The 16,042-nt window shown below is 43.0% G+C and overlaps 3 protein-coding genes across 34 annotated transcripts in view; 1 reads left to right on the forward strand and 2 right to left on the reverse strand.

Annotated features, from left to right (window-relative positions):
* Positions 1 to 404: 404 nt before the first annotated feature.
* Positions 405 to 2,345, reverse strand: LOC117902005 (probable ATP-dependent RNA helicase DDX47). Its single transcript, XM_034813052.1, has 3 exons — positions 2,077 to 2,345; positions 1,758 to 2,016; positions 405 to 1,556 (listed from the first exon to the last, which is right to left on the reverse strand). Exons 1-3 carry the CDS (start codon positions 2,287 to 2,289, stop codon positions 478 to 480), a joined length of 1,551 nt encoding a protein of 516 aa, XP_034668943.1. The 5' UTR covers positions 2,290 to 2,345; the 3' UTR covers positions 405 to 477.
* Positions 2,346 to 2,626: 281 nt separating this feature from the next.
* LOC117902004 (intersectin-1) lies at positions 2,627 to 10,006 on the forward strand. 3 transcript variants are annotated; one of them, XM_034813050.1, is made up of 12 exons: positions 2,627 to 2,744; positions 2,987 to 3,464; positions 3,607 to 4,014; positions 4,082 to 4,515; positions 4,582 to 4,855; positions 4,920 to 5,067; positions 5,121 to 5,384; positions 5,463 to 6,401; positions 6,596 to 6,880; positions 6,968 to 7,241; positions 7,311 to 7,484; positions 8,048 to 10,006. In XM_034813050.1, the coding sequence occupies exons 2-12, from the start codon at positions 3,301 to 3,303 to the stop codon at positions 8,056 to 8,058; spliced, it is 3,375 nt and encodes a 1,124-aa protein (XP_034668941.1). In that variant the 5' UTR covers positions 2,627 to 2,744; positions 2,987 to 3,300; the 3' UTR covers positions 8,059 to 10,006. The 3 variants fall into 3 exon arrangements, with proteins under 3 accessions (XP_034668941.1, XP_034668940.1, XP_034668942.1); XM_034813049.1 differs by lacking the exon at positions 8,048 to 10,006 and having other exon boundaries at positions 7,311 to 7,914; XM_034813051.1 differs by lacking the exons at positions 6,596 to 6,880; positions 8,048 to 10,006 and having other exon boundaries at positions 7,311 to 7,916.
* Positions 10,007 to 10,857: 851 nt separating this feature from the next.
* Positions 10,858 to 16,042, reverse strand: part of LOC117902002 (sodium/hydrogen exchanger 3) — a 33,989-nt gene continuing 28,804 nt past the window's right edge. For 16 of the 30 annotated variants that reach the window (XM_034813019.1, XM_034813022.1, XM_034813016.1 and 13 more), the window contains 2 exons: positions 15,280 to 15,600; positions 10,858 to 13,020 (listed from right to left, as the gene is read on the reverse strand). In XM_034813019.1, the coding sequence (XP_034668910.1) occupies positions 12,513 to 13,020; positions 15,280 to 15,600 (829 nt within the window). In that variant the 3' untranslated portion in view covers positions 10,858 to 12,512. Of the gene's footprint in view, positions 13,021 to 13,603; positions 14,024 to 15,275; positions 15,601 to 16,042 lie in introns of those variants that run through there. The other 14 variants (XM_034813031.1, XM_034813037.1, XM_034813047.1 and 11 more) reach the window with 7 other exon arrangements.

The following is a 16,042-nucleotide window of genomic DNA, read 5'->3' on the forward strand; positions in this document are numbered from 1 at the left end:
ATCTATGGGTTCTGCCCAGTAAAGTGCACAAGTACAAGGATCTGACCTACAAAATATTACAACTTCTGGCATCTTCTTACTGGTATTCCTATACTGATCAGTTGAGCGATCTGCTCAAGACTGGATTCAATTTACCTTCTGAGATATCGGCAGCCATTATCGCGTCGACAAAAGGTAGTCGGGAATTGCGAATAAAGGCTGCACAGATCCTGGGCAACAATCTCGGGGTAAACACAGAGCTGCAGTCAGTGTTTAATCCACAATACGTTAATGATGGCATCGTATCATACGCCGACTTATGCCAGAATCCCTCTGACACGCAAACTGAGGATAAAATTAACTGAAGCGAGCGTTGAACAACTAAATATCGAGATCATGTTTATAAAATAAATAGATTATATTTATAAAATATTTTCTCTTTGTATTCCGAAATTTATGACAAGTATAACGCTAATTAAATAACTAAAATTTAATGTATTATCTTTTCTGCTTTCCCTTGGTCCAGTTTTTTTTGGCAAAGGGTTTCTTGCCCTTACCCCCTCCAGCACCGTTGCCAATGGGCTTCATGCGCTTCCGCGCGCCTGCAAAGTGTTCGGAATCATCGTGATTGTCCCCACCGCGCTTGTGACCCCTGCCGCCCTTGGTGTCCTCAAGATCTTTCAGCTCCAGCTTGGCCGTGCGCTGCGCCTCAGCCACGCGCTCCTGCAGGGCCATCACTTCGTCCTCCTCACACTTGTAGAGCGGCAGCTGTTTGCCCAGCAGATGCTCGATGCGCTGATACAGCTCGATATCATACTGGCTGACAATGGTGATGGCCCTGCCCGAGCGTCCCGCTCGAGCTGTGCGACCCACACGATGGATGTAGTCTTTGCTGTGGGTGGGTATGTCAAAGTTCACGACCACATCGACATGCGGAATGTCTAGGCCGCGAGAGGCCACGTCTGTGGAGATGAGAATGGAGCGATTCTTGGCCTTGAATTTGTTGAGCGCCGCCAGACGCTTGTTCTGCGACATTTGGCCATGAAGAGGAATGGCCGCCAGACCCAGGGCACGCAGCATTAGAGCCGTCTTCACAGTGTTGTTGCAGGTGCTGCAGAAGATCATGAAACTATTGCCGGCCAGCTCGTTGAGTATGTGCACCAGATAGACATCCTTGTACTTGACGGGTATGAAAAGATACGATTGCTGCAGCTGCTCCACGGTCTGATACTTGTTGGAGACCTCCACCTTGACGGGATCCTTCAATGAAGCCCTCTGCAGCTTCTTCACTTTCTTTGTCATTGTCGCACTGAACAGAAATGTGCGACGCTCGCGTGGCAGCACTTTCAGTATCTTATCCAGCTCCACCTCAAAGTCCATGTTGAGTATTCTGTCTGCCTCGTCCATGACCAAGTATTTGATGGCCTTCAAATTGAAGCCCTTCATGTTCTCCAAGTGGTCCACCAGGCGACCCGGTGTGGCAATGATTATGTGCGGTTTCTTGGCCAGCTGCAGGCCCTGGGCCACCATGTCCATGCCACCCACAACCACACAGCACTTGATGCCAATTCCGCTGCCTGAAAGATACAAATTCTTGCATGAGATGCGAGTTGCCAGGAGTACCACGTGGCGTGCCTCTAGCCGGATTTGCTCAGAGGTAGTGACGAATAAGTAAAATAATAATTTCATGGTTTCGTTGTATAACAAAATCAAAACTGGTTTAACATCATTGTGCAAAAGGGAAGATCTCTGATTTCTATAACTAGTTGAGCACTTACCAAGCGCCTCGAACTGCTCGCCAATCTGGAAGGCTAATTCACGTGTGGGCGTTAGCACCAGCGCAAAATAGCGCTGCGGGTTCTCCAGCAGCGCATGCAAAATGGGCAGGGCAAATGCTCCTGTCTTGCCAGAGCCTGTCTCGGCCAGGCCAATCACATCCTTGCCTTGAAGAGCCACTGGTATGGCCTCCCTTTGAATTTTCGACGGCGCCTTCCACTTCAGCTCTTCGCATGCCTGGCACAGCGTGTCATTCAGACCCTGTGGACCGTTCAATCGATAAATAAAACTAGTTCAAGAAGTGGGGTTACGGTAACATACAAGGTCCTTCCATGTTAACTTCGCCTCCTCAGTTGGTGCAGCAGCGTCCGACCCAGAGCCAGCGGCCACATCCTCATCTTCGTCGCCGCTTTCCCCTTCATTGTCATCATCCTCGTTTTCCGACTCCTCTATCTGGTCTTCCTCCTCGCCACTGAGTTCTTCCTCGTCACTTGTCTGCAGCTGCGCTTGATCGTCTTCTGAAGTTTCCGACATTTTCTTTTACCAATTTTTCATTTTGTTCGCACGTGGTCTTCAAAGCAGTGTGACCAGACATGTATTTATAAAATAAACCTTCTCCATGCGATATGTATCGAACCAATCAAAACTAGTCTAATCTCGTACAAGACCAAAACAAGATACGAAAAGTGCTGAGCAAATACGAAATGCAGGGAGCAGAAAAAGTTTTTTAAGTTAAATTCCATTTAATAAATATTTGTTCTAAAACACACACACACACACAAGTACACAGACGGTCTCACATCAAAATGTATCTAAACATCGGGAGTGTTGCCACGAATAGGCGATATTTTTGTGCAATAAGCGATACAGTTTGAAAATTGTACAGCACTGCTTGATCAATTTGCTGGTCACACTGATTCCTACTATTGATTGAAACAAAAAATTTACGCAAATACGCAAGGAGGAATTTTTTTGTATTCCAATGAAAAGTAAGAAAGCCCTGTAAAATTGCGTCGAGTGTGTGGTGTTGGTGTCGGCGACTATTGAGAAGTGCAAGCTAATTCCGAGAAGCTGTTGCCTGTCCCTGTCGGTTTTCTGTGCAGTGAAAACGCCTACCAACCCAATGCGAAAATCTATGAAAGCCACCTACATTTACTTATCTCGGCCGATGCCGCTGATCTAGCTTTCAACTGTTCATAGTGTACTTCTAACATTAAGAATTGCATTTCAGGTAAAGCATAAAATCCATTGTGAAAATTGTGGGGTGGTGGGAGCAAAAGCAGTGGCAAACGGATACGATACTCAATAGGCCATAGTAAAGAGAGCGAAAGGCAAGAGCAAGAGCATGTATTTGATGTGTACTCAGCAGCCGAAGAGAGCGCATTAAGCACACGCACACAACTATACAAACTTGTGTGGGAGTACACACACACACAAACGGAAGGAAGGAAACTGGCATAGAATACAACACCGAAATAAAAAGGAAAGGACGGACGGTAGGAAGGAGAAGAACCTCTGCGAAAAGTAGGATAATCGCGAATCGAAATGAATCCAGCGGTGGATGCGTGGGCGGTGACCCAGCGGGAGAAGCTCAAGTATCAGGAGCAGTTCAAAGGCCTCCAGCCACAGGCGGGCTTCATTACGGGCGCCCAGGCGAAGGGATTCTTCCTGCAGTCCCAGCTACCGCCGCTGATCTTGGGCCAAATATGGTGAGTTGAGCATAGTGGAGTGTAGTGACTCACTAGCTTGTGCGGCTATCAATTGTTTCGACTACCACGAAGAGGCGTCAGTGCCGATAAGAGCTATTTTGTTTACATATTTGCTTTCCCCTCGATTCTTCATTTCCTGTAGGGCACTGGCTGACACGGATTCCGATGGCAAGATGAACATCAATGAATTCAGCATAGCATGCAAGCTGATCAATCTGAAGCTGCGCGGCATGGAGGTGCCCAAAGCGCTGCCCCCAACGCTGCTGGCCTCGCTCACCGATGGCCAGAAAACGCCCACAATGACGCCACGTGGCTCTACGAGCTCCATGAGTCCACTCGATCCGCTGAAGGGCATTGTGGCTGCTCCAGTTCCCCTTCCAGTGGCCCTACCTGTCGCCGTGCCCGCTGCCCCAGTGCCAGTGGCTGTGGTGCCAGCAGCAGTAGCGATTGTCTCGCCACCAGGACTACCGGCAGGGCCAACGCCGCCCTCCAGCAATCCACCTAGCCGCCATATGTCCATTTCGGAGCGGGCGCCATCCATCGAATCACCGTAAGATCCAAGAACGAACCTACGCAGGGCTCCAAGTAATCCAAACAACTTCTCTTCCATCTCGCAGTCAGGGAGAGTGGGCAGTGCAGGCTGCCCAGAAGCGCAAATACACGCAGGTATTCAATGCCAATGACCGCACCCGTTCCGGCTACTTGACGGGCGCCCAGGCGCGCAGTGTCCTGGTGCAGAGCAAACTGCCTCAGGTGACGCTGGCCCAGATCTGGACGCTCTCGGACGTCGATGGCGATGGGCGACTCAGCTGCGAGGAGTTCATTCTGGCCATGTTCCTCTGCGAGAAAGCCATGGCCGGCGAGAAGATACCCGTCACGCTGCCCTTGGACTGGGTGCCGCCCAACTTGCGCAAGATTAAATCGCGTCCGGGCTCGGTTTCGGGTGTGGTCTCGCGACCAGGCTCACAGCCCGCCTCCCGGCATGCGTCTGTGTCCTCCCAGTCCGGTGTGGCTGCAGGCGATGCAGATTTCCTGGCCGGCTTGCCACAAAGTAAGATTCCCGGAGAAAGGCTCTCGTCTTCGAAATGAATAATTGTCAATCCATTTCCATTCTTAGCTTCGTTTGAGGACAAGCGCAAGGAGAACTATGTCAAGGGACAGGCGGAGCTCGACCGCAGGCGAAAGGTGATTGAGGATCAGCAGCGCAAGGAGCGGGAGGAGCGTGAGCGCAAGGAACGCGAGGAGGCGGACAGGCGCGAGAAGGCTCGCCTCGAGGCGGAGCGCAAGCAGCAGGAGGAATTGGAGCGCCAGCTACAGCGTCAGCGTGAACTCGAAATGGAAAAGGAGGATCAGCGCAAGCGAGAGCTCGAGGCCAAGGAAGCAGCCAGGAAGTAAGTTCTAACCCAAGTCTGTGTCCATGCTCGTTTCACTGAGATTTCAATTTGCACTCGACAGGGAGCTGGAAAAGCAGCGTCAGCAGGAGTGGGAGCAAGCGCGAATTGCTGAAATGAACGCACAGAAGCAACGTGAACAGGAGCGTGTCCTCAAACAGAAGGCACACAACACGCAGCTTAATGTGGAGCTGAGCACGTTAAACGAAAAGGTTGCTTACTCTCATACCCATGCGAAATGAGTATTCATTTTCCTGCCTTACAGATTAAGGACTTGTCGCAGAGAATTTGCGACACACGCGCAGGCGTGACCAATGTCAAGTCTGTCATCGATGGCATGCGCACGCAGCGAGACACTTCCATGAGCGAAATGGCCCAGCTGAAGACGCGTATCAAGGAGCAGAATGCCAAGCTGATGCAGCTCACCCAGGAGCGGGCCAAATGGGAGGCCAAGAGCAAGTCCAGTGGCGCTGCCATGGGCGGTGAGGCGCAACAGGAGCAGCTAAATGCTGCCTTTGCCCATAAGCAGGTGAATTTTGTGCATAAACAACTTCTACTTATTGTTGTAAAATTTTGACATTCAATATTTATCCCTTCGCTGCTGTAGCTGCTGATCAATCAGATCAAAGACAAGGTGGAAAACATTGGCAAGGAAATCGAGTCCAAGAAGGAGGACATCAACTCGAACGACCTGCAGATGACGGAGGTAAAGGACGAACTCTCCGCTCTGCTCGCCAAATGCGAGGAACTTTACAAGGAGTACGATGTGGAGCGCACCTCAGTGTTGGAATTGAAATACAATCGCAAGAACGAGGTGACAGCCACAGCCGCTTGGGATACGGGCGCCTCTAGCGGAGGTTGGGGTGAGCCTGAAGCAGCAGCAGCCACCGATGCCTATGGTGGCCTGACCAATGACACTGGCGCCGTGGCACCACCAGCTGTGGATTTGAGCGGGCCAGCGCCCGAGGGCTTTGCCAAATATCGCGCCGTCTATGAGTTCAATGCCCGCAATGCCGAGGAGATAACATTCGTGCCAGGTGATCTCATTCTGGTTCCACTCGAGCAGAATGCCGAGCCGGGCTGGCTGGCTGGGGAGATCAATGGCCATACAGGCTGGTTCCCCGAGTCCTATGTGGAAAAGCTGGAGGAAGAAGAAGGAGTCGCCGCCCCCGCTGTTGCTTCGACCATCGAGCCAGCGGTGATCGACGAGCCAGCAGCAGTAACAGCATCAGCCATAAATCCATATTCGGCAGACACCTACAATGACAATATCAATGTGGCTCCCTCATTGGACGCAGACTTGGAATCCTCTGGCTCCGAAATCGAGTACTACATAGCCGCATATCCTTATGAATCTGCCGAGGATGGTGACCTGAGCTTTGGTGCTGGTGAAATGGTGATGGTTATCAAAAAGGAGGGCGAATGGTGGACCGGCACCATTGGTAATCGCACCGGCATGTTCCCCTCGAACTATGTGCAGAAGGCGGACGTGGGCACAGCGGTGACTGCAGCTGCAACTGCAGCCGTGACTGACTCGGTCGATCAGGTGAGTTGAGTAGCTCGCACTTTTGTAGGTTGATAGACACTACTGCAAAAAAAAGAAAAGAAAACGGAAGCTGTGTATACACCCCTCCAGAGTAGAGTCGTGTGTTAACCAACCAATCATTTTCATCTACTAATCCAATGCTTTTCATGTGCTGTACCCCTGCCACCGTCATATTTGTGCACTCGCAAACCCAGGAGGCTACACTAAACGGCAACTCTGCCTACGCTGCTCAAGTTGAAACATATTCGCTGCCACAGGCGCACGCTCAGGAACAGCTGCATGAAGAGCCACTACCACAGCAGCTGGAGGAGCAGCAGCAGCCCGCAGACCAGCTGGCAGAGCAGACCGCAGTGGCGGAGGATGCGCACGAAGACCTTGACACTGAAGTTTCCCAGATCAATACACAGTCCAAGACACAAAGCAGCGAACCGGCCGAGAGCTATAGCCGACCCATGTCACGCACCTCTTCCATGACACCCGTAAATAGTTGACACAGCTTTTTGTTGCCTCCCATTTGCAGCGTCCATAACTAATCTTAATCTTGATCCCTCCCTGCGATCTTCTAGGGCATGCGGGCCAAACGATCGGAGATTGCACAAGTGATTGCGCCGTACGAGGCAACCAGCACCGAACAGCTGTCCCTGACGCGCGGCCAACTGATTATGATCCGCAAGAAGACCGACTCCGGCTGGTGGGAGGGTGAGCTGCAGGCCAAGGGCAGACGCAGACAGATCGGTTGGTTCCCGGCGACCTACGTAAAGGTGCTGCAAGGCGGTCGCAACAGCGGACGCAACACACCTGTCTCGGGCAGTCGCATTGAGATGACCGAACAGATCTTGGGTTTGTTCAAATAACATAAATCTCACTCTACAAGCATTCCTAACTCTCTCACTGTCATCCCTATTCCAGACAAGGTCATTGCTCTCTATCCGTACAAAGCACAAAACGACGATGAGCTGTCATTTGAGAAGGACGACATCATCAGTGTGTTGGGCCGTGACGAGCCGGAATGGTGGCGCGGCGAGCTGAATGGCCTATCCGGCCTGTTTCCCAGCAACTATGTGGGTCCCTTTGTGACGTCCGGTAAGACATTGAAAGTGAATGGCACCTCAAAGCAGGGAAAGCAGTGAATCTCTCGAAACCCAGACAAACCACCACAGCACCACGCTATGCTCTCTATGCTACACATTCCAACCCCACATCGTATGATTTATTGATATCGAATAAGCAAAGCCAATTTGTTCTCGTTATGTCGTTGTCTTCTTTCAAGAGAAAATACCATACCGACTTATTATGTTTAGTTATAATTTGTTGCAATATTTTCCATTCGACATTGTATGTATATCTATTATTTGTTAATTGTGATTATTTAGTTTTTAGTGTCTGATATTTATACCTAAGTTGAGCGATGGCTGCTCCTATCACTCTCTCTCTCTCTCTCTATCATTATTGTTTAGCCAATCTACATATGTATATGTTTAGTAGTCCTAGTCCCTTTATTTTGTGCATTTTGTATTTATTTAGTCTACATATTTATACTTTTAAACCCATTATGTGTGTACATATATACAAAGCAAACTAATTAAATGCAATTCTGATTCCAATTATAATCCTCTCCTCTCTTCATGCTGCAAACGAATGAACAGGAAACGTATAACGAGCCATAGGCTTTGGCCTCTAAGCGGCATAATGCATTCGCTTAAACACAAATGAAACAAATCTACAAACACACAGACGTTCCCCTGCGGGGGTTCGGCGTTAATGTTAAGATCACCACAGATTAAACATATAGTCAACAGCATATTCATACGCCCAAAGGCAGGCTAGTCTCCCATATGAAGTATCTGTTTGTATTCATTGCTCTTTTGGGCATGGTCTTTAAATAGATGATCCACCATTAAATCAAACATTGCAATTCGCTAAAAATTCAGCTCTATCTCTCTGTCATGTTCATAACCAATTAAACGAAGAATACAACCGAAATCAAGTAAGAAAAAATCATTTTAATGGATATACTTACACGTACATAAAATAATCTGCATATGGGAATCCGAAATACATATTGATATCAAATCACAATTACAAATTACACTTTTGTTGTATTAGATGTGTGTTGAAAAGAAAATATAATTCAAGTGTTTTTTTCCAATCCCCTATCCACCCAAAAAAAAAGCTACAACACTTATGCATATACTCGTAGAACGTATATAACGATGGTTTTCTGTGTTTTCCAATAATATATCCGTATATAATTGTACATAAATGTATTTTGCTGTATAAGTAATGCGAGAGAAACAAACACGGCAAAAATAGGTGGAAAATAATTATTGTTAACTAAATATTAAGCATTGATGATCGACCATTCTCTTGTACTCGTACTCGTATCGAAAGGAAACTATGGAAATATTAAAGGTTATAGGAATGGAGAGGCTTACGGGCAACAGTATTGATAATATTAATGAGATATGAGATATGATATGTTTAAAAAGGGCTATCCTATTTTTATGTTTGATGTGTAATCTAACTGAATTTTGTTTATAATTTTTAAGCGCTTCTATCAACTGCCATAATTGTATTTATTTACGGTCTATTGTCTAATTGATAAATGTTGAAATTGTTTGCCGCTAATGCTGGATGAACGAGTAAGTACTTATCTGTAGTGTCGGATGGTGGCTTAGGGACCGGACCGTATGGAGATGTATAAATTGAGTATGTACAAAAGCCTAAACATATAGAGAAATTGAAACATACATATTAAAAGCAAGCCACTATATAGAGCTATGTTACGCTGTTCGAATCTGTTTAATGCTAGTTACAATTAGTCTATATATCACACACACTCACACACAAACCAAACCAAACATATATCTACGCTATCTGATGATGATGATGAAGCACTGTCAAATGCCTTTCAAAAAGATAACCAAAAACCAATCACCTTACATGGATTACTCTTAATCTTAACTTGTTATTGCATACAAAAAAAAAAACTATTTATGCGCCTATAGCTCTATTAAACGAAACTAAAAAGTAATGAGAAAGAAACGTTATCAAACCCATAAACGATCCACTGATCGGCGGTACTTTGGGCGAAATTCGATTGCATAAAAACCAAACATAAACATAAAAAACATAATCGTATTTATGTAGCTAATGTTGGGTTGATTATTGATTCTACATAAACATATGTACGAGTACTAAAACATTTAATTAAACCACAAGAAACTAAGCATATACATACATACTATATATATATATATCTACATATACATATATATGGATCAAGTAATACAATTTCTTTAGAACGAAACTAACAAAATGATGTTAATTGAGATACATTCCCCCTAAAATATGAGTCACACAAACATACTACACACACCATGGCATACATATAATGCTCATATAAAAGCGTATTTGTTTAATCGTTACGAGAGTTAATTAATGTGAAAAAAATTAAAGAAGAATAATTATCAAGGAGTTGGAAACCCAATTCCCTACCCACACACTGAGAACGAATTCTAGAAGCATTTTGCACACTCACCTACCACTGAGAGACTCACTTTAAATGCGAAATGGTGACCATCGATATATTTACCTATATACAAGAAAACAAACCAAAACCAAAATCTATATAAAGGAAGTAAGTGTTTCCAGCATATAGTACATATACATACATAATACCATAAAGCATATTGAAATATATCAGTTTCGAAAAATAATTAGAAAAAAAACAAACCAAAAAAGATACATTACAATTAAATTATGAGAAAATAAAAACAAATTCAACATATTTGGTGCAATAAATGTATAAACGGAACTTCAAACAAAAGAGTAACTTTCTTTTATTACAAACCCCATTTCAAGTGCTTCCTTCTGCAATTACAATGTGGAGGGCACCATGCAATCGGTGAACGCAGATGATGAGCCTCGACTGGTAAGGCCTCCCGTGCTGACATTGCCAAAGAAATAATTTCCTCTCCCACACACCAAACGATTGATAGTCTTTCATTGCAAGTTATCTGTTCATTAATTTTATTTTTAGTAAAATTTTCTTATTTCTTATTTAAAATCAGTTTAACAATTTACAATTCTGTTTTTTCCGTTTCCGCAAAAGGTGTTGCTAAGTTGGGAAATATAATTATTTATTTGCTATATCCATTTTGAATTATGCACAACTTAAGGCCTACAGTATGAAAATTGCAAACGTTTTTGTTTTGTTTTGTGTCAATTTATTTAAATGATTCCTATGGGTCTGCCCTCAAGCAAGTAAGTAATTTATTAACGTGCCAGCGTCTTTTATATAAATTCTTAATGACACAATCCACAAATGTGTGTTTCATTTTTTGTTTTGGTTAGCAGATTGTGAACAATTGAAGTTTATATAGAAAACCTGGTCATAATGTAATGTAACACAGCTCTGATTTGGTTTTTGCTTTATTTCATATATCTTTGTAAATTTCCTTTTCGGATTTATTGAAATGACAATTTCCTGGAGACAAGTGGGGATCTCCATGTAGCTGTTTATTGTCTTTCATATCGAAATCAAAATGCACATAAAAACGAATATTACAATATCTATGCAGTAGTCTGAAGTTGGAACTTGGGCAGATCTATCTCAATCTGGTCTAGCGTGCATGTTCAGAAGGCAATTTGTGGGATAAAACATAATACCATCTACTTAAGCAGACAATTAAATTATAGTTTGGTACAGGACGCGTTGCACATGAATTACAAAAATGTTTAAACGATTTTACATTAGTAGGTAGGTTCCTCTCTTAATTCGTACACTCCCGATGTGTACACACACGAAAATAGTTGCTGGTAGGTAGGTTTCGTTCCCGATTGGCTACTGACTCGTGTGTTTGTTCCTAGTTGGCTCTTTCTGATCTTTTCAGTTTATTCTAAAGCATTTTGAAATCTACATACCTCAGCATCATATCGAATATTCAACTATGTATTTCTTAGTGATTACTTTACTTTGATTTGAGCATCTAAGTCTGCCCCTTTCACATCATAGTCATACACTCAGTGTCCACACTCTTAAAAATCGCTCACAAAGCTCTCACGCACTCTCGAAACATCTCTTTTAGCTATCTTTATCATTATCGTTCGTAAATGTTTACAAAAATAATTTATAAATTACATAACTCTTGCCATTTAGCATTCCTCTATTAGTTACTCGCTTTTTGTGTATATTTTATATTTTATATCTGCCACGGTCCCACAACGAAACGAAATTAAAAATGCACTAAACTTGTATTCCCATAAAGTAATTCTTTAATTTTTAATTACATCCCATCGATTATTCTTGGTATTGACTCTGCGGCTATACAGAAATAAGGTGTTACACATAGAACTAAGGCTAAAATTGAACTAAACTCTGCGGTTCACTATCTTCAAATCGAACTAAGTGCACGCTTAAGTACGGATCTGTATCTGAATCTGAATTTACATAATTGTAGTAAGTAGTACATTTTCGCTAAACTAAAACACAACGAAATCAACGTTTGTCATAGGCTTACACAATGAACTTTGGCTACGCTTTGTTTAATTATTACACAATTAATATGCTTGCTTGCTATTTGGAACACATCAGCTGTAATCACTAAAGTATATATAAATATCGGTTCTATATATGCACTATGCATATTCCACGGTACAATAATTATAATAATTGCTCGCGACTAAACACTAAACACAAACTGGAAGTGTACCACCCTTCGGGGATGGGGATTCTATGAAGAATGAAAACCTTAAGAAGCGACTTAAACGAGGAACAAGAATAACTCAATTTGTGGCTCAAATTTCGTTCTATATACATTCCAATTTCATGAATTTTCTTTTCATTATCTTTATCTAATTTTGTGTCTGATTTGTTGTTAATAATTATAAAGCTTTTTGTTTTAAACCGTTTTCGGGGAAACTATTTTGCAACTTTTGTCAACTTTATGCTTAAAACTAATCCATATAAAGGTATATCCCATCGTCATCGTATCGTAGATTGCATATTGCAGACCCCTAGTAGAACATCTCGTACTGAAACTCACTCCTCGAACGGGTACGAGTCGAACACTGTGGTTGCTCCTCCACATCCCCATCGGCACTTGACACTCATATGATGCTCTCGTCGTTGTTCCTTGTCAGCCGAATGCTTGTCGTCGTCGTGGTGGTGGGCTCTGAACCTGGTCCAGGACTTGATCCTAGTCGTCGGCCCACCTCGTGGGGCCGTGGCGTGGCGGGCGTTGTGAAGGTGGTGACCACAATATTCTCGTCGTCATACAAATCAAAGTCCTCGTCCTCATCGTCATCCTCCTCCTCCTCATCGGAGTCCGTGTCGGTGTCCTCGTAGTCCAGCAATGCCGTGGTCACCTGATTCTTTCTGCCAGGCACACCCACCGCGGAGCCGCCAACTGCACCCGCGTTCATACGTCGGATCTGGGCGCGTGGCGTGGCCCCAAGACGCGGCAGAAGAGGCTCCCGACCACTGTGCATGAGGCGCTCGCTGTTGGCTCCGTTGGCGGCTGTCAGAGGAGCACCCTCCCAGTCGTCGGTGTCCGCCGGCTCGCAGAGGGACTTGGAGTGTCCGTGCTGGTACGTTGATTCCTCGGGTATTGTGTCACTGTTGTGGTTGTGTTGTGTGTGCGGTTTTGTTGTTGTTGGTTGTTGGTTGGTTGGTGTTGGAGTTGGTGACGGTCGATGGGTGGTGGATGATGTGAAGAGAAGGCGTAGAAAGTTAATGTCAAAGTTGTGATCAATTTTGGCTAATGAATTGATTTGGGGGTTTCAGGTCTGTTGGGCTTTGATTTAGTAAATGTTAGGCATGAGGCTAAGTCTAATCAAAGTACGAGAAGGGCTTTGAATAACTTTGAATACAAAAAAAGAATACTTAAGACTAAATTGTAAGGAACGGAATAATAAAAAGTAGTTTAATAAATACATATGGTATATTTATTTTGAACACTACAAAAAGCAAATTAAAATGGAACATTAAATGAAAGATTGGGCTCAAGAGAGAAAGCACTGAAGAAAGACGACAGAGTTTAAAGCACAGTTTAACAGTTACGATTGGGGTATTCTACAGTTTACATTTATCTAAATTATATAATAAATACAATACAATTTCTTAGGAAATTTATGTACATCATGAGCGGAGACCAGTCTGTTCGGCGTCTGTTTTTTTGGTTTATAAGAACTTTTATTGTTAGGGAATAGCACAGTGTGTTAGTGTTTTTGTTTTTATTTAGTGTTTTTATTTAATGGTTAGTTATTTTCGGAGTTAGTGGGTGTTATAACACGTACCCTCTACTTTTAGTAGAATTATTAGAAGTTGTTGTCTAATACTTACACATAGTTCGTGTGATTAAAGCCCACATACAGATTAACCTTGGTTTAAGGTTTTGTTTTAATTTTTCTACGGAAGTTATCACAGGTGCTCGACTGGATAGCAGTCTGGTGGCTGTGTGCATGGGTGTGTGTGTGTCTGTGTGTGCTATAGTACAGTTTTTTGTGGGGATTTAGTGGATGATTTAGCTAACGGAAAGTGCTTTGCTTTGGCTCTGGCTCTACCTCTAGCTCTGTGCTCGGTTTCGGTTTTGGGCTATTCCGACTCAATTGAGACGGCGCTAAAAATAATAATTTTTTCATAAAATCCATTGGCGTTCAATTATTTCTTATATTTCGACCTTAGTTTAGTTACTTGGTTTTTTATAATTTATTTTTTGTTTGTTTGGGAATCATCACAAAACAAAGAAACACAGCACAGCAGACATCGTGTGAACATTTAGTTGAAGTATTTTCCTTTACTGTCTTTTTTTTTTTTTTGTTGTTAATTGTTAAGAAATTGCATTGCATTTAGTTGGGGTTAAGTTATTTTTTTAGGGCATGGGATTAAGGAAAGGATTAAGTGGAATACGGAATGCGGGTACACAAGTTGTTATAAATTATATACAAATACTGTTATACACACACTTATTAGATTCAAACATAGAAACACATAAAACACACAGAGTGAAAGGGGTGCAAATGAAAATTCGATAACTAAACCAAGAAATGGGATAAAAAGAGCTAAAACGGTAATACACGTTGTACACAACATATTGATATACAACTGTACGACTCTTATAATAATTGTTATACCGTTTTACGACTGTTCTATTCACTGTTGAACGACTGTTATACAAGAGTTACAAAGCTGAGTAGCACAGCTGTTAAACAAACTGCCTTGCAACCGTTATATACCAACTGCTGAACAAACAGTTATAAATATAACAAACGACAACAAACTGAAAATGAAACAAGAAATTTGGACTACCTCAGCAGACCAGCATAATTTTGTTCGAATGCAGAAAGTGGATGGATGCAAAAATCGGATCCACCCAATTGAAACAACATCCTATATATACGGGAGATATATTGATACTATATACAGTGTGGAGAGGGCTCAGCTTGGATCGGTCATCGAAGGAGTGTGTGTGAGTGCTGTGAATGAAGCTGCTGCCAATTGCAAAGGGGAATGCCCCACACAGAATCGATTATATACAAGTTAACCAATTCCATTTGGGATTACGTATTTGAGATGAGAGAGAAAGATTGCTACCAAAGTTCAACCTACGGATAGAGGGGGGATAACTGACTGTTACTCTACAATGATATGCACTGATCTGTGATCTGTGGGCTTTATATACAGTATATAAAGATATAGTGTTTGCTTTGTTAGTATATATGTATGCATCTATGTATATACAGAGTATATAGTATAGGCGATAGTTAGACTCTGGTCTCCCATGGTTCACAGAGACTGGAAATTCGATTAATGGCCGGTTTGGGTTGCGGTTTAGACATTTTGATTTCATGACTATATCATTCGATTATTCATTACTTGGGATAGTAGTATGTGGCGCTACTCTCCGATGTGGTGGAGGTGGGCGTGGAGCTTGAGGCGCTCCCAGTTGTGCTTTCTGTTGTTGGAGGATTGTTGGAGGTGTTGTTCTTGTTCTTGGTTGTGGATGTAGTTATTGTTGTTGTTGATGGTGTTGTTGGAACTGTTGTTATTGTAGTTGTTGTTGAAGTAGAAGGTCGAGTAGAAGTACAAGGAGGTGGAGGAGAAGGAGTTGCTGTGACCTTGGCTGATTCTAGTAAAGTAGCGGCTCCCGGACTAATATGCAAAATTCTACTGGGTCTGCGTCCAGTTACAATAAGTCTGCAAAATAATCATCAACGATAGATACAGACACAGGACACAGTTACACAGTTACACAACAACACATACGCACACTCATACAAAAGGTGGTTTTTCGTTGTTGTTGTGGTTGGTGAGTGCGAAATATTATTTTGGAATATTTTAAAAGCAAATTTGAATTTGCTTTCGCCGAGAAAACAGGGTGCAAGAAAAACCAATGGCAGTGGGAACACTTATGGATGGAATATAAAATAATTATGATTTATTTTGGGAATCTGCTGGGAGATTCAAACATCTTTTGCCAATTCTATCAACAATTTAGTTGAAACAACAAAAATACACAATTTTGATAAATATTTCAATTCAGTAATCAATAAAAATTAATTGAATTGCTGCTTAGAATTTAAAATATATTTATCTGCGAATTCTTTAGAATTTTAAAAATAAAAACAATACTTGCATT

Source organism: Drosophila subobscura, chromosome U (genome assembly GCF_008121235.1).
Source record: "Drosophila subobscura isolate 14011-0131.10 chromosome U, UCBerk_Dsub_1.0, whole genome shotgun sequence".
NCBI lineage: Eukaryota > Metazoa > Arthropoda > Insecta > Diptera > Drosophilidae > Drosophila > Drosophila subobscura.

Excerpts from the sequence above, each read along its gene's own strand:
- LOC117902005 (XM_034813052.1), bottom strand. The coding sequence starts at position 2,289 with ATGTCGGAAACTTCAGAAGACGATCAAGCGCAGCTGCAGACAAGTGAC. Across the intron at positions 2,017-2,076 it reads AGTTAACATGGAAGGACCTT|GGTCTGAATGACACGCTGTG; the intron begins GTATGTTACCGT and ends AACGGTCCACAG. Across the intron at positions 1,557-1,757 it reads CGAGCAGTTCGAGGCGCTTG|GCAGCGGAATTGGCATCAAG; the intron begins GTAAGTGCTCAA and ends TGTATCTTTCAG.
- LOC117902004 (XM_034813049.1), top strand. The coding sequence starts at position 3,301 with ATGAATCCAGCGGTGGATGCGTGGGCGGTGACCCAGCGGGAGAAGCTC. Across the intron at positions 3,465-3,606 it reads CTGATCTTGGGCCAAATATG|GGCACTGGCTGACACGGATT; the intron begins GTGAGTTGAGCA and ends CATTTCCTGTAG. Across the intron at positions 6,881-6,967 it reads GCACCTCTTCCATGACACCC|GGCATGCGGGCCAAACGATC; the intron begins GTAAATAGTTGA and ends GCGATCTTCTAG.